General features: G+C 43.9%; 4 protein-coding genes across 8 annotated transcripts in view; all 4 read right to left on the bottom strand.

The window, feature by feature from the left end:
- Positions 1–4,582, bottom strand: part of LOC111257637 (zinc finger BED domain-containing protein RICESLEEPER 1-like) — a 6,409-nt gene extending 1,827 nt beyond the window's left edge. Inside the window, exons 1-2 of the mRNA XM_022827601.1 lie at positions 4,472–4,582; positions 2,737–3,474 (exon numbers count right to left, since the gene is read on the bottom strand). Of these exons, the coding sequence (XP_022683336.1) occupies positions 2,737–3,474; positions 4,472–4,582 (849 nt within the window). The remainder of the gene's footprint in view (positions 1–2,736; positions 3,475–4,471) is intronic.
- A 636-nt stretch (positions 4,583–5,218) lies between these two features.
- On the bottom strand, positions 5,219–5,939 carry LOC101761928. Its single transcript, XM_004972649.3, has one exon. It carries the CDS (start codon positions 5,766–5,768, stop codon positions 5,397–5,399), a length of 372 nt encoding a protein of 123 aa, XP_004972706.1. The 5' UTR covers positions 5,769–5,939; the 3' UTR covers positions 5,219–5,396.
- A 1,483-nt stretch (positions 5,940–7,422) lies between these two features.
- Positions 7,423–13,035, bottom strand: LOC105914687 (zinc finger BED domain-containing protein RICESLEEPER 1). Of its 3 annotated transcripts, none has more exons than XM_012847150.2 (4): positions 12,839–13,035; positions 12,032–12,328; positions 9,297–11,405; positions 7,423–7,709 (listed from the first exon to the last, which is right to left on the bottom strand). In XM_012847150.2, the coding sequence occupies exons 2-3, from the start codon at positions 12,324–12,326 to the stop codon at positions 9,301–9,303; spliced, it is 2,400 nt and encodes a 799-aa protein (XP_012702604.1). In that variant the 5' UTR covers positions 12,327–12,328; positions 12,839–13,035; the 3' UTR covers positions 7,423–7,709; positions 9,297–9,300. The 3 variants fall into 3 exon arrangements, with proteins under 3 accessions (XP_012702604.1, XP_012702605.1, XP_012702603.1); XM_012847151.2 differs by having other exon boundaries at positions 7,423–7,747; XM_012847149.2 differs by having other exon boundaries at positions 7,423–7,750.
- A 6,392-nt stretch (positions 13,036–19,427) lies between these two features.
- Positions 19,428–22,537, bottom strand: LOC101762345. 3 transcript variants are annotated; one of them, XM_012847002.2, is made up of 5 exons: positions 22,088–22,537; positions 21,886–21,972; positions 21,709–21,757; positions 21,472–21,605; positions 19,428–20,047 (listed from the first exon to the last, which is right to left on the bottom strand). In XM_012847002.2, the coding sequence occupies exons 1-4, from the start codon at positions 22,487–22,489 to the stop codon at positions 21,511–21,513; spliced, it is 633 nt and encodes a 210-aa protein (XP_012702456.1). In that variant the 5' UTR covers positions 22,490–22,537; the 3' UTR covers positions 19,428–20,047; positions 21,472–21,510. The 3 variants fall into 3 exon arrangements, with proteins under 3 accessions (XP_012702456.1, XP_004972708.1, XP_004972707.1); XM_004972651.3 differs by having other exon boundaries at positions 21,476–21,605; positions 21,877–21,972; XM_004972650.3 differs by having other exon boundaries at positions 21,877–21,972.
- Between the last annotated feature and the right edge of the window lie 843 nt (positions 22,538–23,380).

The following is a 23,380-nucleotide window of genomic DNA, read 5'->3' on the forward strand; positions in this document are numbered from 1 at the left end:
TGAATCAGACAAGTAGGCCACTACTAGGTACGCGCTACGTAACTAGAACAGAGTGTCACATGACAGCATATGTTACTTACAGTGCTACTCACGTGACTGTCTGAGACCTGTGCATTTAGTCGATCTAGCTACGAGTCGATCAACAGCTAAGTGCCTCGCGGAAATGGTACAGCTCGCAATGAGTATTCTCCATGCAGACTTACGTACAAAATCATTTTTATACCAATTAGCTAAAAAAATAAAATGTAGGAAAAAAGATTCAATAGAGGGGTTTGAAACTCAGATCTTTAGGATAAGAAGTCTATGTTCTAACCAGTTGAACTAGAGTGTAGTTTGTTGCACATTTCTTGGAATAATTATACTTGTTTCTCGTTCGAAATGCCAGGAGGCAAAATTGCTCGACGCCATCCATGCTGGCGCCAAGATCCACGACGCCAAGGCTTGGCGCCACCATGGATGGTGCCAAGCCCCCGCCTCGGATTCCGCATCAGCAGCTACATATGGACCTTGGCGCTAGGATGCCTGGCGCCGAGACGTATAAGCTTGGCGTCAGCATGGATGGCGTCAAGCTAAGGGTCTATTTTTTGAATTGGTTCCGCCAGGGGCGTATTTGTGAGAATCTTTCGCAAAAAGACTAAAAAATAAAAAAGTCAGATGGCACAACATGGATTCGGGCCGCACCGCGATTCGGGCCCAGCTGGATGTCGTTTAAATTCAAGTTGAGATTTTGCAGGGGAACACACCCAGTACGCCACGATAACATAGACAGAATATCAAATGACTTCTCAGGTTAAAGCAGCAGCACTTCATTCGCACTGTACAAATAATCTGCACCAGAAGCCTAACAAAATCCTAGGCAACAATGCATAATACTTGTCAACACCTAGAAGCTCTCCCTTTTAGCTTCTGCAATACACACTCACGGGGAAAGATTCGCTCAAATATACAAGCACATACCAGTGGCTGCAAGATGTTGGCCAGTGCACTCTTTTCTGATATCATCCTAGGTTCCTGAGTTAGAAGCACCATGGTTATGAACTGCTTGAAATCTTCTGTTGATAATTAAAAATAAGGAAGCATGCTATCAGCTGTCAGCTTATTGGTAGTTAGCAGCAGCATGATAAATGGGCTGTGCAAGGAACCACTTGTCCCCCGAGAGCGTCCAGTGTCACGAATATTTCTATTCCGCGCAATACAAGCAATTTAACACCAACCCCCCCTCTATTACTCGTAGTTGCATTATTGGCATGATGCTAAATTGACAATACAAATTTTTCGATAAGGATAAAGTGCATAATGTTTCAAATTTTCGCTCCATTACTTGTATTTACATATTGTTTCGTAAAGGGAAATTCATCGTGACTAAATTGCATCATAGGCACAGTGACTAGCAAGGTAAGGTCTATGACAAACCCCTGACATCCTTGATCTGCAAGCCTGCAATGCATACTTTTAGTTGAGAATGCATGCTCACCATAACAGAAATACAGTATTCATACTTTTAGCTGAGAACAGGGGCGGAACCAGGATGAACACCTGGGGGGGCTAAATAGTAAAGATTAAGAGCTAGGACTAGAAATTAATTGTGATTTGAGACTTTATCTACAGTATTTTACAGGTAAAACAAGGCTCTCGGGGGGGTGCAGCCCCCTAGCCCTCCCCTTGGATCCGCCCCTGGTTGAGAACAAGGGTTTTGCTAAGGTACTCCCAAATGACTGTGGACCGTTGATCTAATAACATATTACCTCATAGGAAGTAATATTATATCTATTTTTTGAATCTGAAAATAGGAAAAGTATTTTTCTATTAGATCTAACTTCCACGATTGTACTATATCATATCTAAGTTTCTTTTTTGCCTCCCACGTGAACATGGATGGCGGTTCTGGTTCAAAAAACAAGAGAGAGAAGAACATGACACCTTTATGTGACATGGATCCGTTCGAAAAAAATGTGACATAAGTCAAGTAAATGTGTTGCACGGAGAAATGTGTCATGGCCATCTCTTTTTTTCCCCATGCGGATGCAGATGTTTCGTTTCAAAGAAGAAATGCAGATGCAGATGTTTCGTTTCAAAGAAGAAATGCAGATGCAGATGTTAAATTGCATGTCATATGGAGATGTTCAAGTAAACATGAAGATGTTCAAGTATTTTTTTTTCTCCATCCAGATGCGGCCGTGTGTTCTGTTAAAATGTTATGACTTCGGTTGCAACTAAAAGAAAAGAAATTGCATGTTCACATGCAGATGTTGGACCTGTTCCTCCGATCCTAAATTGAAGGAAGCCGTGATAATGGGGAGCCGGTTGTTTCTTTTTTTTGTTGCTTTTTTAATATTTAAGGGCCTCATTAGGTAATCGGTGCACTGTAGCATTGCCCTGAGAACAAACCTTTTTTCTGTAAGCTACTGCAGATCCTACTGATTTACTGGTGTTTATCTTTCAGTAATTATTCTAGTGATGCAGTTTCAATATTTTTAGTTGAGAGCAAACCCCTTGTTTGACCTAAGGCAGATCCTATTGATTTACTGATGTTTTTCCAGTAACCATCTAGTAAGAAAAAATGGATGCTGTGATGGTCCTATTGCTACTAATTGTCTAGCTAATAAAATATGATAATGTGAATGCTCCAACTCCAACAGTGCAAAATTTTATTGAGAACTGACATGCCAAATATAAACAAAAATTCTCTGAAGGACCACAATATTCATGGAACAGCTCCCTTATTGCATCACGCACGGCAGATACATACTTCTCTGCATCAGTACCAAAAGCTCGCTTTAGACGGAACTCAACAAAAGTAATTTTGAATCTCGGATCAAGAACAACAGGTATTGACAGCCACAAGTATGAACTTTGCCAATACTCATTGAACGCTTCTTGCATCACCCAAACCATGTTAGCAAGTTCAGTGTGATCAGAGGATGCTTCTTCTTGCAAAGTTGTTCTAACTTTCCATAGTTCATTGAAGTATATATTTGCTGTGGGGCAAACAGGACCAGAAATTACTTCAACAGCACGATAAAAACCCCTCAGTATCCTGCAAACAGATTCCACAGTTTTACTATCTTCTGCAGATAACAATTCTTCTGAGGGGAATGCCTTCTTGAAATGCAGAAAAACTTCAAGCCTGAAGTAAATTTTATGCCACCATTTCGCATCCTCCTGTGGGCACTTCAATCCAATATGTGTAACAACTTCTAAAAGTTGCTGCCGAGTCAGCGATGAGGACATTTGTACCTGAATAAATTTCTCTAGTATGTCACCGACATGGTGAAGCACTGGTTGCCCTTTTGAAACAATGCTGTTAAGCACATCATCCACACAAGCAACATTGTACAGTTCACCTCTAATAGGAAGGCATTTTCTTTGGATGAGCAAGTCCATCAGCTTTGAGGTACCCTCATCCCTTCTAATTGCATTGACAGATGTCAAGCTGAAATGCTTCTGATCAAGATTCCAATCTCTTAAAGCTTCCTGTATGACATTAAATGGACCACTATCAGAATCCAGTACGCAGGCCTCCTTAAAATGTATCATCCTTTCTAAACTAGTAGGTGAGGACCAAAACACACCAAATTTGATGATTTTCCTTAAGTTTACATTCAGAATCAATAAAATGCACTGCCAGACAGAGATACTTCACTGAGGCCTCAGCTCCATGAGGAGCCCACACACTTGCTGATAAGGAAACCCGATGGGATAAAAGAGCAATCTTTTTCCTTTAGATCAGTCTTTTCTTTCTGAAATAAAAGAGTTGAATACTCTTCTATATCAATGCTCGAAGCCATGTTAAATGCAGGGTTCAGGCTCTTTGCAAACCTTTTCATTTCTTCATGTTCCACAATTGACAAGGGATAGCCATGTTCCACAATTGACAAGAGATAGCCTGATCATCATGTTGCTCGATGTCGGCGCAGGCATCAACTTCGGCGACTGCGACGGATTATCTGGCCCAACATGATCGCCGCCGGCGTCAGGACGGCCGACGACCCAGCAGCACCCATCGGCCCCGCGCTCGCAGGGTTCGCCGGTGCACGTGCGTTCATGCGGCGCAACCTCGCCGTCGTGGGGCTCGTCATGGTATCCTCTGCTTTCACAGCGGTTGACAGGCCCGGCGTTCTCCTTCATGATATTTGTCCTGCTGGTGTTCGGAGTCTCTGTGATCAACATCGGAGTCCATGGTGCCTTATGAAAGCAATTTCAAGCTATCCTAAAATAAGTAGACATTTGTATAAACTAGAATAACCATATAACTGGTGCGTATTTCAAACAGCTCATCCTTTGGATTTATTCAAATCATCAGCCTAGCGAAAAAAAAGTCTAGGCCATCAAACAGACGAGCCTGCTTACATTCTCGGACCAGTAGCTTTTGAAGAAGCTCTGAGTAAGAAACTGAGCAATAACAACGACGACAGTGGAACAGAATTTCCAGAGCCCGCCTATCCTAGACTTAGAGAAAACCGGCCATTGCCATGGAGACGCCGGCGAACATGACGACGGCCAGTCCGAAAGCCACCACCGGGGTGACGGCGCCAACGGCGACGGCATGGACAGCTGAGGATGCGGCCACGATCCCCAGCATAGATGAGAGGCTGCCACGACCGCGACGGTGCTCGTTTCCCCGCCCGTCGTCTTCACCGGACGCCTTCTTGGCTCCCGGTGAAGCCAGCAATCAGACTTCACCGCCTTGGCACCTCTTGAGTCGTCTGGTGAACCAGTTGAAAGATGATAGATGGTAGGATATCCAAGAGAGTTCAACTGTGCTGACAACACTACTATCCGAAGTTCCCAACAGCATGGAATCAACAGTACCATCCGCAAATGTGCTGACAACAGTACTGACAACTATCCAAGAGAGTCATGCCGGTGGAACAACGAGGAACCAAAATCAGTTAAGAGTCCTGCCGCACGGCAGCCACCCGGTGGAAGCTGTTCAGTTCTCTCATGCTACATGACAAATTATTTGTCCAAAACGTCATCTTATTCTGAACAGAGATAGCATGTAGCAGATTCTTAGTTGATTAGCATTTCCTAGGACAAGAATAATTTTAGGAAACTTGCAAACAGATACTCAAAACATCACGCTTTCATCAAACTATGCACGTGATTGCATTTTATCCAATGCTGACACATAGTTTTTTTTTTTGAAGAAACAGGAGGGGAGGGTCCCTACTGGTTATACGAGAGCGAAGCAAAAGGGAAAACAGAAAAGAAAACATACTACAAGGTGTGCAGCCTGTCATTATTTGTCTTACATCATCTCTCAGAAGAGACAGTATGGCATTACATGGCCAGAGGAAAGAAGGACACTTGAACTATAGTAGCGCACATTCATTATTTGAGCCCACACGGCATGAGAATGACAGCAAGCAGGAGGCAGCAGCAGCAACAGATACTCAATGCATCTGGGAGAGGCCAAGAATCCCAACGCTGATCAGGGAGAGGCCGAGGAGGAGCAGAGCAAACATGCCGAAGCAGAGCACCTGGCCTGCTTCGCCGGAGACCGCCGTGACGGCGCAGGAAGCCATCACGAGCCCCACGACGGCGAGGTTGCGACCAAGGAACTCTGCGAGAGCACGCGCCTCGGCCAACACCGCCGGGACGACGGGCGCCAGGATGCCGACGGCGACGATGTTGGCGCCGGCGAGAACCCCCGCGAAGCAGAGCAGCAAGCCGAATCCGCCGGCGCCGGAGTTGAATCCGGCGCTGACGGAGAACAGCAAGATGGCGAGGCCGGCGAACATCGCCGTGGTGCCCGGAGTGGTCATCGTCGGCCGCGTGGCACCGCAGTCCCCTGCTTAATTGGAGAGGGCCGTCGAGCGAGCAGGCGAGGCACCGCCGCACCGGGGAGGGAAGCGTTGCCGAAGAGGCAAAGAATGCAGCGGGAGGAGGAGGAGGATGAGCTGGGCGGTGCGCAGCGGACGGGGAGAGCCGGAGGAGCGAGATGGTTGGGGTAGGGGAGGCCGGGGAGGGCATTTATACCGGGGAAGGGGAGAGGTAGCCGGGCTGGGACGAGGCCTAAAGGTGGCAACGGACATTAGTTTTATACCGAGAGGTGGCCGGGCCGCCGGCCCGCCGGGTGCAAAGTCTGATAAATGATGCGTGGGGTCCGCCGTGGTGTCGACAACCCTCACCTGCCGCCTGGGCGTAGGAAGTGTTAAGGAAGTAAGCAATTACTAGCCATACACTATTAAGATATAACATATTTTTCAAAGAGTATAAATAATTATATAATTTTCTAGATTTCAAGTGTTCAACAAATAGGCTCAAACAATACATAGAATATTGAAGGTAGAAAAGTACTAAATTAAGAGTCTTTCATGAAAAAAAAAGAACTATACATGTCTTCATGAATTAACACCACTTCCACTTGTTCCGACGACCTCAATTCCACATAAAAATTTTCAACATCTCAGCCCTATAACATTATGTATTGAAATAGACTAACACAACACAAGTAAACAACACAACAACACGCACCATGTTAATACTAATTACTACCGGGATATTTGATTCTTATTTATAGTGACGATTATATGTCTCTGAAGGATATTTGAGATTTTTTTGTTTATATAAGTTTTTTTAATACTGCCATGTTGGGGTTGATTACTGTTCCAATTTGATACAAATTTATTTTCTGGGAACTTGTCGGAATATGTTCCTAATTTATTGATAGGCTTTTGGTTTAGACGGACAAATTGCAGCTCTCGTTTCTTAAACCTTGAAAGCGCTTTTGAATGCGGCTGGAGATTCCCACCGTCGTGTCGTGTCGTGTCGGCAACCGATGAGATTGGATTCATATCATATTGTTGCGGCCGCACTGCTTCGGAGGAAGTTGAAGAATTGGAGAAGAAGGTAACGGACACTGGCCGGGCCGCCGTGGTGTCCAGTGGATGTTTGGGAGGAGAGGGGTAGAGGACTATGTATATCATATTGTTATTGATGCCACACTTCGTGGGAAACTCTGGGCATCCCACATGCGTTCTCTGAAACTCTGAATAAAATATGATTAAACCATCCGGCGGCGCGCGCTGCCGTCGTGTCGTCGCCTGCAGCTCACTGGCGTCAAGGACAGCGCGTGGGCCCAGCTCACTGTTGACGCGCGATGTTGCAGCTCGAGTGAACATCGCAGTATCGGCATTCCACTCAGTTCAGGTCGATGGACTGGCTGGTGGGGTCAGGTCGCGAGGACCCCGACCCAGTTCATGATCTGGGCTGAAACGGGCTGTTTACGTGCTACCGGCCACTTACTGGGCCTTCGGCGCATTAGAAATTGGGTTGTGTTTCCCCACGAACTGGGTCCGAATAGCGGCACAACATGGATTCGGGCCCAGCTGGATGTCGCTTTCCTCTCGCCTGGAAACCTCGAATGGACACATTTCCTAGCTGGCGCCATTCACAAAATGCAATATGAGTGCCTTAAAATTCAAGTTGAGATTTTGCAGTACGCCACGATAACATAGACAGAATATCAAATGACTTCTCAGGTTAAAGCAGCAGCACATCATTCGCACTGTACAAATAATCTGCACCAGAAGCCTAACAAAATCCTAGGCAACAATGCATAATACATGTCAACACCTAGAAGCTCTCCTTTTTAGCTTCTGCAATACACACTCCCGGGGAAAGATTCGCTCAAATATACAAGCACATACCAGTGGCTGCAAGATGTTGGCCAGTGCACTCTTTTCTGATATCATCCTAGGTTCCTGAGTTAGAAGCACCATGGTTATGAACTGCTTGTAATCTTCTGTTGATAATTAAAAAAAAAGGAAGCATGCTATCAGCTGTCAGCTTATTGGTAGTTAGCAGCAGCATGATAAATGGGCTGTGCAAGGAACCACTTGCCCCCAGAGAGCGTCCAGTGTCACGAATATTTCTATTCCACGCAATACAAGCAATTTAATCCCCCCCCCCCCTCTATTACTCGTATTTGCATGATGCTAAATTGACAATACTAAAGTGCATACTGTTTCAAATTTTCCCTCCATTACTTGTATTTACATATTGTTTCGTAAAGGGAAATTCATCATGACTAAATTGCATCATAGGCACAGTGACTAGCAAGGTAAGGTCTATGACAAACCCCTGACATCCTTGATCTGCAAGCCTGCAATGCATATTACTCTATCTTTTCCAAGTTCAGAGAATGCATGCTCACCATAACAGAAACACAATATTCATACTTTTAGTTGAGAACAAGGGTTTTGCTAAGGTACTCCCAAATGACTGTGGACCGTTGATCTAATAACATATTACCTCATAGGAAGTAATATTATATCTATTTTTTAAATCTGAAAATAGGAAAAGTATTTTTCTATTAGATCTAACTTCCACACATGATTGTACTATATCATATCTAAGTTTCTTTTTTGCCTCCCACGTGAACATGGATGGCGGTTCTGGTTCAAAAAACGAGAGACGAACATGACACCTTTATGTGACATGGATCCGTTCGAAAAAAATGTGACATAAGTCAAGTAAATGTGTTGCATGGAGAAATGTGTCATGGCCATCTCTTTTTTTCCCCATGCGGGTGCAGATGTTTCGTTTCAAAGAAGAAATGCAGATGCAGATGTTTCGTTTCAAAGAAGAAATGCAGATGCAAATGTTAAATTGCATGTCATGAGGAGATGTTCAAGTAAACATGAAGATGTTCAAGTATTTTTTTTTTCTCCATCCAGATGCGGACTGTTAAAATGTTATGATGTCGGTTGCAACTAAAAGAAAAGAAATTGCATGTTCACATGCAGATGTTGGACCTGTTCCTCCGATCCTAAATTGAAGGAAGCCGTGATAATGGGGAGCCGGTTGTTTCTTTTTTTTTGTTGCCTTTTTTAATATTAAGGGCCTCATTAATTTGAACTCTTACCTCCTAGGAGGTAATCGGTGTACTGTAGCATTGCCCTGAGAACAAACCTTTTTTCTGTAAGCTACTGCAGATCCTACTGATTTACTGGTGTTTATCTTTTCAGTAATTATTCTAGTGATGCAGTTTCAATATTGTTAGTTGAGAGCAAACCCCTTGTTTGACCTAAGGCAGATCCTATTGATTTACTGATGTTTTTCCAGTAACCATCTAGCAAGAAAAAATGGATGGTGTGATGGTCCTATTGCTACTAATTGTCTAGCTAATAAAATATGATAATGTGAATGCTCCAACTCCAACAGTGCAAAATTTTATTGAGAACTGACATGTCAAATATAAACAAAAATTCCAATAAAAAGGAGTATCTTTATAAAAATTAAATAAGCAAAGAAGGAAACCAACGGAACGACCAAAGTGAAAATATTACCTTTCTATTTAATCCAATCTCGAGTACATACAAGAGCCTCAATTGTTTTGATATTTAATGTGCTCCATTGCTTATGAATCATATTTCCCTCACTGCTCAATGCAGCTTCACAATTAACAGCAGAAGCTGGCATTGCCAGGACATCACGTGCCATAATTGACAGAGTTGGATACTTTGTAGAATTATTCATCCACCAGTTCAGAATATCGAAATCATCCTTTCTCGGGACAAGACCATCTTCAAGGTAGTTGTCAAGTTCTGTCATTAGTTGGCTCCTTGTCTGTGCATTAAGATGCTCATCCCAATCTTCCAATGAATCACTATCAAATCCATCAAACTCAACAATACGAGCTTCACGAGTTGATGTGTCAAGCCCTGACTTCTCTGAAGGACCACAATATTCATGGAACAGCTCCCTTATTGCATCACGCACGGCAGATACATACTTCTCCGCATCAGTACCAAAAGCTCGCTTTAGACGGAACTCAATAAAAGTAATTTTGAATCTCGGATCAAGAACAACAGGTATTGACAGCCACACGTATGAACTTTGCCAATACTCATTGAACGCTTCTTGCATCACCCAAACCATGTTAGCAAGTTCAGTGTGATCAGAGGATGCTTCTTCTTGCAAAGTTGTTCTAACTTTCCATAGTTCATTGAAGTATATATTTGCTGTGGGGCAAACAGGACCAGAAATTACTTCAACAGCACGATAAAAAGCCCTCAGTATCCTGCAAACAGATTCCACAGTTTTAGTATCTTCTGCAGATAACAATTCTTCCGAGGGGAATGCCTTCTTGAAATGCAGAAAAACTTCAAGCCTGAAGTAAATTTTATGCCACCATTTTGCATCCTCCTGTGGGCACTTCAATCCAATATGTGTAACAACTTCTAAAAGTTGCTGCCGAGTCAGCGATGAGGACATTTGTACCTGAATAAATTTCTCTAGTATGTCACCAACATGGTGAAGCACTGGTTGCCCTTTTGAAACAATGCTGTTAAGCACATCATCCACACAAGCAACATTGTACAGTTCACCTCTAATAGGAAGGCATTTTCTTTGGATGAGCAAGTCCATCAGCTTTGAGGTACCCTCATCGCTTCTAATTGCATTGACAGATGTCAAGCTGAAATGCTTCTGATCAAGATTCCAATCTCTTAAAGCTTCCTGTATGACATTAAATGGTCCACTATCAGAATCCAGTACGCAGGCCTCCTTAAAATGTATCATCCTTTCTAAACTAGTAGGTGAGGACCAAAACACACCAAATTTGATGATTTTCCTTTGAAGTTTCCATTCAGAATCAATAAAATGCACTGCCAGACAGAGATACTTCACTGAGGCCTCAGCTCCATGAGGAGCCCACACACTTGCTGATAAGGAAACCCGATGGGATAAAAGAGCAATCTTTTCCTTTAGATCAGTCTTTTCTTTCTGAAATAAAAGAGTTGAATACTCTTCTATATCAATGCTCGAAGCCATGTTAAATGCAGGGTTCAGGCTCTTTGCAAACCTTTTCATTTCTTCATGTTCCACAATTGACAAGGGATAGCCATGTGAAATAATCATTTTAGTTAGCTCTTGATAAGATGCTTCTTGGTCAAATTTCCTGCTTATATCTGCAGCAGTCTGAGCTGATGTGGTATTTTGTTCTGTGGAATTTGTCTCATCCATTGCTGGCAAAGCTAGAATGTGACGTTCCACTGGGCTTCTATTACCAGAACTGCCCTTGAGGAACTTACTAGCATACTCTGCAATCTGAACCTTACCATTTGTCAAGGCTGGTGAAAGCTCATCTTGAAGCCTAGATTTAAAACTCGGTACACTGGACTGGAACAACACACCCTGCTGATGATTTATGCTATTTCCACTTCGTGCTGGACAAGTCTGAGTATGTCGGGTCAAATGGCTTCTACCTTTATCCGCACTGAGTCGCTTGTGGCAATGGACACAGTCAGCACCCTGGACTCTCCCTTCAACATAGAATGGTATAAAATCCTTCCATACCTTTGACCTGAATTTGCTATTCTCACTACGGGTCACCAAGTTTACTCCATCAAGTGAATCTGGAAGAATTTGGTCCACAGGATCTACTTCACTCACCACTATATGCAAAGAGGTTGAACAGTTCAGTCAGAATATGCACAAAGCCACAAAATATGAAAGGCATACAATTTTCCATGAAGAAACAGGAACATTTATACAACATACAAACTAGCAAACAACGAAATTTATGAGAAAGAAAAATAAGTGACCAAAGAGCTGCATAGAATCTATTGTTTGCGCATCTGTTTCGCAGTGTTTCTTTCAGACTAGGGAGACAGAGACACTAGCCACTCAATACCCTTCACAACACTAATGTCAGGGTAGAGAATTAAAAGTCAGAAAAAATATAAAAATTCTTGACCCATCAAACGGTAATAATCATCATGAAATGACAGCTCCCATGAACAAACATTGTTAAACAGACAAGTGCAGAGAGTAATACATACTAATGATAAAGGCCTAAAAGCTCCCATACTAGTTAAGAATGCAGAGAGAAGTACAATAAACTTCCACAAAAATGATAACATCTGATGCTCAATCTGGCACAGCTTACCGAATACATAAGTGCAGCTTACAAAATACATAAGAATACAGAGAACTGTTATGCAGAGTCTACAGTTGTATTAGTTGGTTTGAAAAAAAATTTAGCATCCATCTTAAGTGCTAGTCAGTAGCTAAAGCATACCGTATGGCAAATCGGCATCCTGCTGCAGCGGGCTCGGACCGAACCCATCTTTTGCTCGGCAAATTTTCTGGTGTCGCCACAAATGGCTTGTTCCGTTGGACTGCCCATCAGCACCTCTGCAACTCATGTGAATATGGCAGTAGAGGCATTCCGCGCTCTGAATCGCTCCATCTACAAAGATGGGCCTGTACTGTTCCCAAATCTTAGACCTCTTCTTTCTCAATCTGGTGGCAGTGCCATCAGAGGCTGCCCCTACTTTCATGTCATCACTGTCATGCTCATCCAAGTGATCCATTTCTGCAGATAACAATGGGACATTATTCACTTTCTCAACGGCATGTGGTTAAGCTGCAGAACCGATAGACACCCAGATAGACTCTTAAAACATGCAGCCATGACAAAAAAAAAAGGAAACATCTACAGGAAGGCAAGCATACAGGGAGGAAGGCCCCCCAACAAAATGCCAGGAGCCATTTTGCACACACAACCAGTATGCACAGAAACTAACAACACGGAAAAGAAGGCGCCAAGCGCAGGTCCATGAACTCCAATCTAACCTATATCAAGGCCATAGTTGAAATTTCGAAAACTCAGACTGCTGTAACTGCAAAAGCTAAAACATAGTGTCTTCTACTGAAAACCTCGTACTCCAAACAGATGCCAGCGCGCATGAACTCGAAGCACCAATCTCCTGAGCTTCGAACAACAAAGTAGTGACCCTCCTAGGGTGCTAGCAACAGCAACCCCGGCAACGAATTTTCTCTCTGCAACTGCGCCGAAAGCAAGAGCGAGTATTCGATCACTTACTGCTGCTCCTGCGGAAAGCTCCAAAATTCCGCCGCGAAATGGAAGCAGGAACCGACTGCGGGCGTCGAATCGGCGCGGATTTGCGTGATCGAGGTGGGCGATCCGGGGGGAGCTGCGAGGGGGGGGAGGATCCGGGTAGGGTTAGGGTTGGAGCTGGATGGATCTGTGATGGGTTGGTGGGTGTCTGGGTGGTGAGCTCGCGAGGAGCCCGACCCAGTTCATCATCTGGGCTCAAGTGAGGTTTGGATGGGCTTTGGGCCTCAGGACGTGAAAAACAGCATGAAGGCATATCCGTTTGTAAAATTTGTCGAAGCCCGTGAGCCGTAGGCCCGTAGCGAACGAAATATTGTAGCCCCGGAAATGAATGGATATGTGGGTTGGTGGGCTTCCCATCGTTCGTATTGGACCACCACGCGCCAGACAGAGTTGGGCTTATTGTTGTAGTTAGATCTGGCCCATTTGGCCCATCGATGCCTTTGAAGTATCAGCAACGGACAGAGAGGAGAGCAGAACAGCCGGAGTCGGAGAAGGGTTCGAGGCAGAGACGGCGACGCAGATGGAGAAGCGCGCCAATTCCGAGGAGGAGGTGGCCGGCGACTTCATCGCCAAGCGCCCCAAGACCATGCTTCCCTTTCTTACAGCATGTCCAATAACTTACGACATGCTGTGCAAAAGAAATAAGATGTAGAACCTTCCAAGTTGCAATCTAGAAGTTCTAGAAAAACTCAAAACAGTTTCGCAAAATAATATAGAAAAACTCAAGACAAAGGCATGAAAAAAGGGTGTTATAGGCTTATGGCTCATCCGGTGTACAAATTGATGATACATTTTCTGGAAATGAGATGAGGGAGAAATCATATAAAAAACCGACTAGTACTATTTTCACGGCTACTATTTGCGTTCTTGAAAACCAACCTAATATCTTATTGATTCTCTTTTTTTTAAACAAACCGAAGAGCAGCCTGTTATATTAAAAAGAAAAAAGCTGACATGCGAGTTACAAATGAAAGAAACTATGATTCTCATATTTAGGTATCCGTAAATTGATCGCATCTTTCATTTAATTTCGAACATACGAGGATTCCACATTTATAATTGTAATTATATCAATCTCAGAAGCACATGACGATTAGTTGAGGCAGCAGAATGAAAAGGAATATCATATATGCATTCCATTGGATTGGATTGACATCATGCATGTATCTTGGAGTTATTTCTTTGCCTCTTAAAAGCTTTGCTTTTCAGGATGGAGCTCTTCGTGACATCATTCAGGCATCACTACCATTCCATGAGCATATTCCTTTTCACTCCATCTTCTTTTTGACCCTTTTTTTTGCGTAACTTAAAATTTTTCCCATTATAAGGAAATATTCCCACACATCGTATCTATCAAATAAAGTGAGATGGTACTGGAAAAAAAAACTCCTATGAATTTAATCTTGCCATTCTTTCTAAGAATTACCCACTAACCAAATAAGCTGTACACTCATCGCATTCAATCACGGAGCCATGAGAGCTGTACTAGTTTCTTTCTCGAAGAAAAATATACAATTTTCTAGCGAGGATGGTGACCGACTTTTCTTGTTGATTTTGAGGATTATAATTTTACTATCGTTTTTCCCGGGATAGGAATATGCACATGCTAATTTTTTAGTGAAGTGTGTAAAAAAATGTACCTGTTCGCAATCGGATCCTATTGTTAGCTGGGCTGTGTTAAAAATCAGCCCACGGGGGGGGGAACAAAAGCCCACCTTGCTCTTTCCCGTGATATCTGGGCTGTTCTAAAAGATTTAGCCCACGCGGGGGCTTGCGCTGCGCTCTGGCGCGCTTACGGGAACGAGCGATGGAATCGAAGTTTAGTCCCATACCGGCCAGAGAGTAAAGGAAACACCAGGTTATAGGCTCGGCTGCAGCTGCCCAGTTGTCTCTTTGGAGACATCCGATAAAATTGGAACGATACAGAGAAGATTAGCATGGCCCCTGCGCAAGGATGACACGCACAAATCGAGAAATGGTCCAAATTTTTTTGGGATTTTGCGCGCCGGTCCCTGGGCTGGAGTTCTTCCCTCACGGATAGGCCCCTGGGTTATTCTTTTCGGGCCCTCGCGACTTCTGCTGTCATACATCCAGGTCCAAAATGTTTTTTGCACATTCATGTACCACTCCCTGGGTTCGAGTTTTCCCTTGCAATTATGCCCTCGTTGCTTCTTTTTGGGCCACTTATTCACGCTGCAGTCCCCAGATGCGACTTTAACCTTGCAGATATGCCCCTAACTGTTCGTTGTAGGCCCTTTTTACAACGTAGCAGCTGTACACTCCCTATCCAAAATCTATCTAGGCCTCTAGTTTTTTTTTTCTGAACCGTTCATGTCTTACCTTGCTCAGAATGAAGTTCTCATGAAGCTGTATCCATGGATAATACTTTGGTTAATCTCTACATAGCCGTCCGCTGAACTCCCCATAGCCTCACTCGTTTTTTCTTGGTTCTTGCTGTGTGCTTGTTCTTCAACTAGTTCCAATGAAATATCCATTCATGCAAAGAATTCTATGACAGGGATATTTTTTTCTTCCAATTTTGCTACGTTAGTTGCTCAACTTTCTTGACATGATTCTGCTTTGTCAAACTCAATATTCTTTACACGGTTCCGATCTTGTCTATGGGAGAAATTAATAAGGAGATTTCATTTATTGGCAGAGGAAAATAAGTGGCTACATCATATACACAGACGTGCACAACTCCTTCAGATTTACAAAATTAAATTTCGCATTTTATTCGATGGATGGTGGCTATATTAAGATTCACCAGCATCCACCAAACAAATTCTCATAGTATACACATTCACCTGTATGCATCCAAATGTTCCAGTCAAAATTTTCACATTTCATTGGATTGAAGCTGCTATGTCGACGCGCAACAGTATGCATGTGCCTCGAAGCAGAAGGCTTGAGGTCCCAGCCTTCTACGTTTATTGGGACGGATACATCATACATCACCTGCCCCAGCACCCCATGCAGGCTCAAGCTCTCCACGCTTTGCATGTTGAACAGCTCTGGCTTCGGTCCCTCGCTGCTTTCATGGTACTCCATGGAGCTTGGTAGGAAGAACTGATCCATTGGATCGATCGGTGCTCGTCTTAGCCTGTTGTTAGAGCTTGCAGCAGTTCTGCGGTGATCGGAGATGGACGGAGGCATGTCGCTGTGCTCACTTGTGCCCACCTAGCTCATATCCGTTAAGTTGTCTTCTGCTCATGTAAAGCGCCGATGCTTTCATGAGTAGCTCAGTCACCGCAGTTCGGTATTCCTCAGGGTGATACTTGTAGTGGCCTGCATAAATAGCAATAGAGGAGAAGAGATAAAGAAGAAATCATAAAAGTGTTATACTCATCAGTTTCACATGGCTTGAGACATTGTGCATCCACATCTTTTAGGTTAGGCGTAAAGCACGCCCAATAAAATCTTTTGCATGTAGAACATCTGAACAGAGTCATGCAGATAACTGAATTGGTGAAGCTACCAGTATTAACTATTGCAAGGGGCAGGTCTTATTTTATGATATGGGTCATAAATTAGTTAATGAGACATTTTTTATGTGTTGGTGACTTGACATTCTGTAAACCTACAAAGGACCTGAATTACTAGATATTAGTGGATTTACAGAACACCATGCACAAAATTCTTTACAAATCGGTCTTAAGAAATTCGTAAGAAAGTACAGCAGCATATCCAGGGGTTCTTAATGTTCATCTCCAGTGAGGGGATTGGCATAAACAAATGGGGAACTCTAGCCTTGAGTAATCAGTTAAAATTCTGCGTATCGAACGGTACGAGCAGATCCGCGAGCAGTACTTGCAGAAGGGGGAGGCGGAGATCGAATACACCGATGACGAGGACGCCCCGGAGGTCGATGCCGCCAAGCTGATCCCGGCGGGGGTGCGGGAGGTCGACGCTGACGAGTTCGCGGTGTTGATGGGGATGGCAGGTTGAAGAAGCTGGGATGCTCTGCTTCTTGATTTCCGGTCTGCCTTTCGAGACTCATGCTTAGTTTCTTAATTTAGTAGTATGTTTGTGGGGCAAATGTTGTTAACTTGTTCTTAAGCAACTTAGTGGAAGTTCTACAAGGCTACAACGGTTTTACACAATCAGTTACGCCGTATCTATGTGCCATAGGCATCTGCATTGTGATAATTTTGCCCTTTCATACATTGAATTTGAGTTGTTGATGATATAATCATAACGAACAAATTTGTTTTAAGTGCACAAATCGCGTTATGTGGCTACTGAATCTGCTGCTTGTGAGATATATAGTTGGATGAAACTTGTTGCAGATTTGATTATCTCCGGAACACTTTCTTCTTATAACTTTAAAGAAGCAGGAGCAGGTGATGCTAACGGGTTTTTTCTACTATACAAGCAGTAACCTTGTGTGTTTAATCTGTGCGTGTTATCAAGCATTACTACGATGCAATGTGATCCCCTCCATATGTGATCTGTATGTTGTTATCAGTATCTTGCTATGTCAGTTCATTACTACGGTGTAATGTGATCCCCTTCCTGTGATCAACCTATGTTGTTATGATCATCTTGCTACTGGTGACCATATTCTGATGTATGTTATTGAACCGGCTGCAGCTAGTCTTGTGTTAACAATTGATAAGCAGTGTATGGAGTAGCAAGCAGCCAAACATGCTGGAATAATAGATTGATTGGATACACTGTTTATGTGGTACTCAATCACTGGATTGCCAATTATGATTGTTTTTCAGCAAACTGTCGTCCCTCGTGCTCCAAGAGCTTTGATTGGATTCCTCACTTGTTTCTTGATTTTCAGTCTCCTCGTCCTTGACTTATGCTTAGGCCCCGTTTGGATCATTGGAATTGAATTCCATCCTAATAATCATAATTTAGACACAAATTAATTAAGCTAATATAATTGTATGTGGAATATAGTTGTATATTATAGTTGGTGATATGGGAGAGATACTTGTATGCTGCACTTCTACCATAGAGAAGCGAGTCTAAGAGCGTGCTATAAGAATTGAATTCCATTCTAATAACCATAATCTATAGAATCAATTTCCATCTCCCACCCCATGAATTTAAGATAGGCTTATATCTAAACTTTGGAAAGTTATGGAATGCCACATTCCAACATAAATTAGCCTACTCCATTAAATAGATTCCAATTCCTTGGACCCAAACGGGGCCTTAAGGTTTTCATACGGTGGTGAGGCTGGACATGCAGGACGTCGAGATACGGATGAGCCTGCCGCCTCCGAAGCCCTACCCGCGCATGTCCGACGAGGTCATCGACCGGCTGGAGCGACCAGAGTGCCCAGGCCGGATCCGCGCCCAACAGGATGAATTAACCGCCTTAGGTCAGAAGCAGGCAGTACGATCTCCAGGGGTACGCGGAGATGGAGCAGACCGACGATGAGGAGGACTATGGTGAGGACTGGCGGTCGTGGGCGGAGTTGAAGGAATTGGGACTCGTCGATGGTTAAGGGGATTGTGTGATTTCCAAGATACCCTGTTCGTCTCTAATCCGTGTGTGATGCAGCTACCCTAAGTTATCAGTTCACTATACTACTATGTAATGTGATCCTTCTGTGATCATGAAGCTATGTTACTATCATGTTCTTGCTACTATGATTGAACCAACTGCCGGCTGCATTTAGTCTTTGTGGTAGCAATTTCTGTGAATTGTGCTGGAATTATTTGATGGATATCGTGTCATATATGCAATCTGTGTTTCACCTCATATCAAATCCCCTCTTGCAGCCTCGCGCATACCAGTCTCTTGATTGGATAACAGGTGGTGTGCTTGTTGGTTTTCGATTTCGCTCATCTTCCTGTGCTACTTCGGCACAATTTGATGGTTGGTTGACACTTGTTGCTGATTTGATAATAGCTGAACCAATTTATGTTTACAATTCAGAGAAATTTGTGTGGGACGTCTCGGTTTATTCTGAGAAAGCTGTTCTGGGCACTTTCTGCTTACAATTTTAGAGAAATTTGTGTTGGAAATATCAGTTTATTCTAAGAAGCCGTGTGCAATCCCTGTGCAAAAATTGATCAACAGACCACTCAGCTGGTTCCACTCCCAACCATTCCCCAAAAGGATCATTGATCCCATGGATCAATCCATCCTGCATTATTCCTCAAACCAAAAAGGCCACAGCCAACAAGTTCAGCTTCTGAATCTGAATGCTCTTCATGTGCACGTAACAAAGTGCAAGCCCATCTCCATAAACTTTGCCAATATTTAACGAAACATCTCCATAAGCCTTGCTAGAAACTCAATATTTAATGAAAAGCTTTTTTCAGATAAAACTCGATGCAAGTTTGTCCACCATCTCAGATTTTTTTTCCCCCAAGGCTGTCCTAACTGTCCATGGTTGCCATTGGACAGAGGACCAGAAATTACTCCAACACAATGATAAAAGGCCCTCAAACCAAACAGCCGCACATGTTAGTTCAGGTTCAGAACTGAATGGTCTTCACATAAACGTGACAAACTGCAAGTACATCTCCATAAACGTTACTAGAAATTCAATATGTAACAAAACAAAGTGCAAATACAGCCACAGCCTTTGCTAGAAAATCAATAATTATAAAAGGCTTGTCATAGTCTCATAGATGAAACTCAAAACGGGTATATGTTTGAATCTGGGATCAACAGCAGGAACTGATAACCACACATGAATTTTACCAATACTCATCGAACACTTCCAGCATCTCCCAAACCAATCTAGCAAGTTTGGTATGATCTGTAGATGTTTCTTCCAAGGTTGTCCTAACCATAGATCAAAAGGTTCATCGCATTGTAGCAGCACTTACAGACAAAACAATGGGAACCCAAACACCTTAGCAGAAGATGGCCCCATCCCACTTAGATCAGCGGTTGATGGACATTCTTCAGACGACGACTTGTATTACGGACTAAATTCAACCCTTCAAGGTTCACATCCCAGGAGCTACACCCAAAAATAGCATCTTACAGGATGCACAAGAAACGTAACGAAGCAGAAGAAGAAAGTTCCGGGGATCGGAAGCCCAAGTATCGATTTTTTGACATATCTGAAAGTGATACAGTAGCATAAGAACTATATGATGTGCGTGCAACTGTTATTTACAAATGTACATGCCCCTCCTAGTGATGCTGAAAAATTCAACAGCTGAGCCCTGTTGATGCAGACAATGGCGCAATGCCTGATCAAGAAAAAAAACAGACAAGAATCAGCCAGGTAAGACCGACTACTTCGTGTGATAAGAAAATCAATGAGAAGCTGACTATAAGTGTGCTAATGAACTGCAACAGTGAAAAGGCACACAAATGGAAAAAACTTGAAGGTGTTCAGAAAAAAGAAATTGTTCAGTTCTGATAAATTTGGCAAAGAGGAGCGACAAGGTTTATAGCAACATTTCCCATGTCCATTTGTTAGTAAATTTTATTTGGCCAACAGAACTTGCCTACCAAAAATGCCAACATCATTAGCATAATGACACCTACAAGAAAGTTAAGATGGGACTTCATAATTACAGTCACAACATTTAACAGTTCAAGGCTCAGGACAAGGCTTCTGGAGCTCAAAATCTCTACTCTACAGTGGGGAGCAGGGTGGTTAACAGGCAGATATCCCTGAGACCTTGATAGATGTTTCCCTTACAGAACAGATCCTTCATATATGTTGGAGTAAAATCTTTATTTGCCATTGGAACTTACCCCTAAGTTGGCTGTCTACAGTATTATCATGCTGAAATTGTTGAAAGTACAAGTGTACAACTGATACATTCAGTAAAAGGCACAGCTCTGATTTTTTAAATTACACCAGAGGAGTTCAGATTCAGAAAAAAAAAATGGCCATGCCTCAAACTAAACCCAAATCTAGAGCATTCTAGCTGTCCACATGGATACTAAATTCCTCACCTCCCATTTGACAAAAATTCCTAATGACAAAGTAAGAGAAATTTTATTTGAGAGAGTAGCTAGTAGTTATTCCTGAACAAAAATTCTTAGTAGTGTTGTCAAAAACAATATTAAATAGACAAGCAAACATCAATCTCCTTTTCGGATCATAAACCCTTACAGAACATGGTGTGTCAACCAGCAGTGCATACTGCATATTACAGATCTTTGGCCCTTGTTTACTTCCCTCCAAACTCCCAACTTTGACACTATGCAAAAAGAAGATTCCCCATCACATCAAACTTGCGGTACATGCATGGAGTACTAAATGTAGACGAAATTAAAAACTAATTGCACAGTTTTGTTGTACTTTGCGAGACGAATCTTTTGAGCCTAATTAGTCAATATTTGGACAATAATTCACAAATACAAACGAAACGCTACAGTGTCGCATTTATGGCAAAATGCCAATTTGGCACCTCCCAACTTGGGAAGTAAACAAGGGCCGGTTCCTCAAGCATACAACAACAAAATTATAGTATCAGGACATCAAAACAGTATCCCAGCAAGACCATCTAGCACCAGAGAGGCAGAGACCAGACACAGCCAAATGGCCAATGCAGTTGCAATAATCCGTTCCTTCTACATACTACTCATTTCAACACTCAATAGTCATGGAAATATCAGATGCATGACTGGTAAACAACATGTGGATAAATGATTTTACCTACTTGGTGAGCGTATGAACATAAGCCTGAACTGCTGACTAAGCGGGTGTAGCTGAGATGTTGTAGCGACTGCGCAAGCCATCAATAGCCCTCTCCGCCGACTTTGCTATCTCCGTGACAGTCACCTTGCACACTGGCCACCACCAACAACATCAGAACTCAACCTCAACAGGTCGATGGGAAACACATGCAATAGAACCAAAATTCAGAGAGTTTTTTGTCTCCATCCAAAGTACCACGAGATGTAGATGCCTGCACCTCAGCCACGAACTTCTTGTATGAGTTCTGCGATCCACAGAAAGCATGAGAAATTCATAATTCAGACCAGCAAGTGACCAATTACAGTATCAATTACGACAATGACAAGTCGGTAAACAGCAAACGAGATCGGAGGTACAGGGTACCTTCACCACCTCGGTGCGCTCGGTGATCTTGTCAGCCACCTTCTTGTGCTCCTTGTCCGCCTCCTCCGCCAGCTGCAGGCAACCATGCGTCTGCATCTGAACACGCAAGCGGCAGCAGGCGAAACCACATCACATTTAATTGCGCGATCGAACTCATGGAAGCGACAAGGCGAGAGGGCGGAACGGGGGAAGACAGCCGGGGACCACCCACCTTGACGCGCTTGGAGAGGCGGGAGTGGGATGCCTCGAGGTCCCGGACGGAGTCGCCGTGGAGCGCGTCGAGGCGGCGCTTGAGGGAGTCGAGGTGGGACGCGGCGAGGCTCCTCAGGTCGCCGATGGTGGACATGGCTGCGGGGGCGGCGAGAGGGGAGGCCGCGGGGGAGGCGAGTGGGGAGCTCCTTGACCTGGGCTTCGCCGGCGAGCGCGAGGGCGAGTCCGAGAAGAAGCTGAGGTCGGCCGCGGGGGAGGACGTGCCGCTGCCGCCGGCGGACGGCGAGGAGCCGCCGGGGAGCAGGGAGGCGGGGCTGGGCTTCGCCTTGGGCGCGGCCCTGGTCCTGGGCTTCGGCTTCGCCTTGGGCTTGGAGGCGGCGGTGGCTGCTTTCGCCTTCCTCATCGCTCTGCCGGCTTCCGCGTGGGTGGGAGAAGGAATTTGAAATTTGAACTGGAGGTGGACAGGTGGTGGAAGAGAAGGGAGAGCAGGATTCATAAACGCGACGGGCCACGAGGCCATTGCGTCTGGTTCGTGGGACCCGGTTAAGGTGAGCCCCACCATGCAGTGAATGGAACCGATGGACTCCCGGAACGGAACGGCTCGCGCCAGCTGCCAGGTGGGACCCACACAGCATGCGTCCTATCCTACTCCCACGTCAGTCTCCCAAAATTTCCTTCATGTTGAATGGGAACGTGGTTGCGTTAGCGAAATGGCAGCCAATAGAACACCAGAGAATCCGAGCTGGACTTATGAGCCAGTTGAAAAATTGAAACGATTGATTTATTATAAGAGAAAAACACAGTTCGGTGGCTGATAAGATGAAGCGAACAGGCTGTCAGAGATTACAACAACAGTCTCCCAGAAAGAAATGAACGAAATACACACAAGCAGCACCACATATCCAGCAACAACTTGGTTAAAAGGACTGGCGCTTTACGATTCAGTTCAAGTTTTTACCAAATTCTAGCAGATTTGGATCCCGAAACCACCAAAACCACGTTTCCAAACAGGAATTTTGGTTAAAGGATAATAAAAATGCAAAATTCCTCCCATCCTGCATACGTGCATCAGATGAGTTTGAATCCAATCAAAAGACGGATTTTAGCATACAAAAACATTATCCATCCAGAGTAAAACCAAAGGGTGTGTTTGGCAGCCTGCATCAGCCAGGCCCATGAGCCAGTACCGAGCTAGCCCAGCGCGGCTCTCGGGATGCAGAGATGTAGTTTGGTGAAAACGTATCTATTGGGTCAGCTTTCACTCAGATATTGATTGGTAGTCTATATAGATTGG

The sequence above is a fragment of the Setaria italica genome, chromosome VI, assembly GCF_000263155.2.
Source record: "Setaria italica strain Yugu1 chromosome VI, Setaria_italica_v2.0, whole genome shotgun sequence".
NCBI classification, from domain to species: Eukaryota; Viridiplantae; Streptophyta; class Magnoliopsida; order Poales; family Poaceae; genus Setaria; species Setaria italica.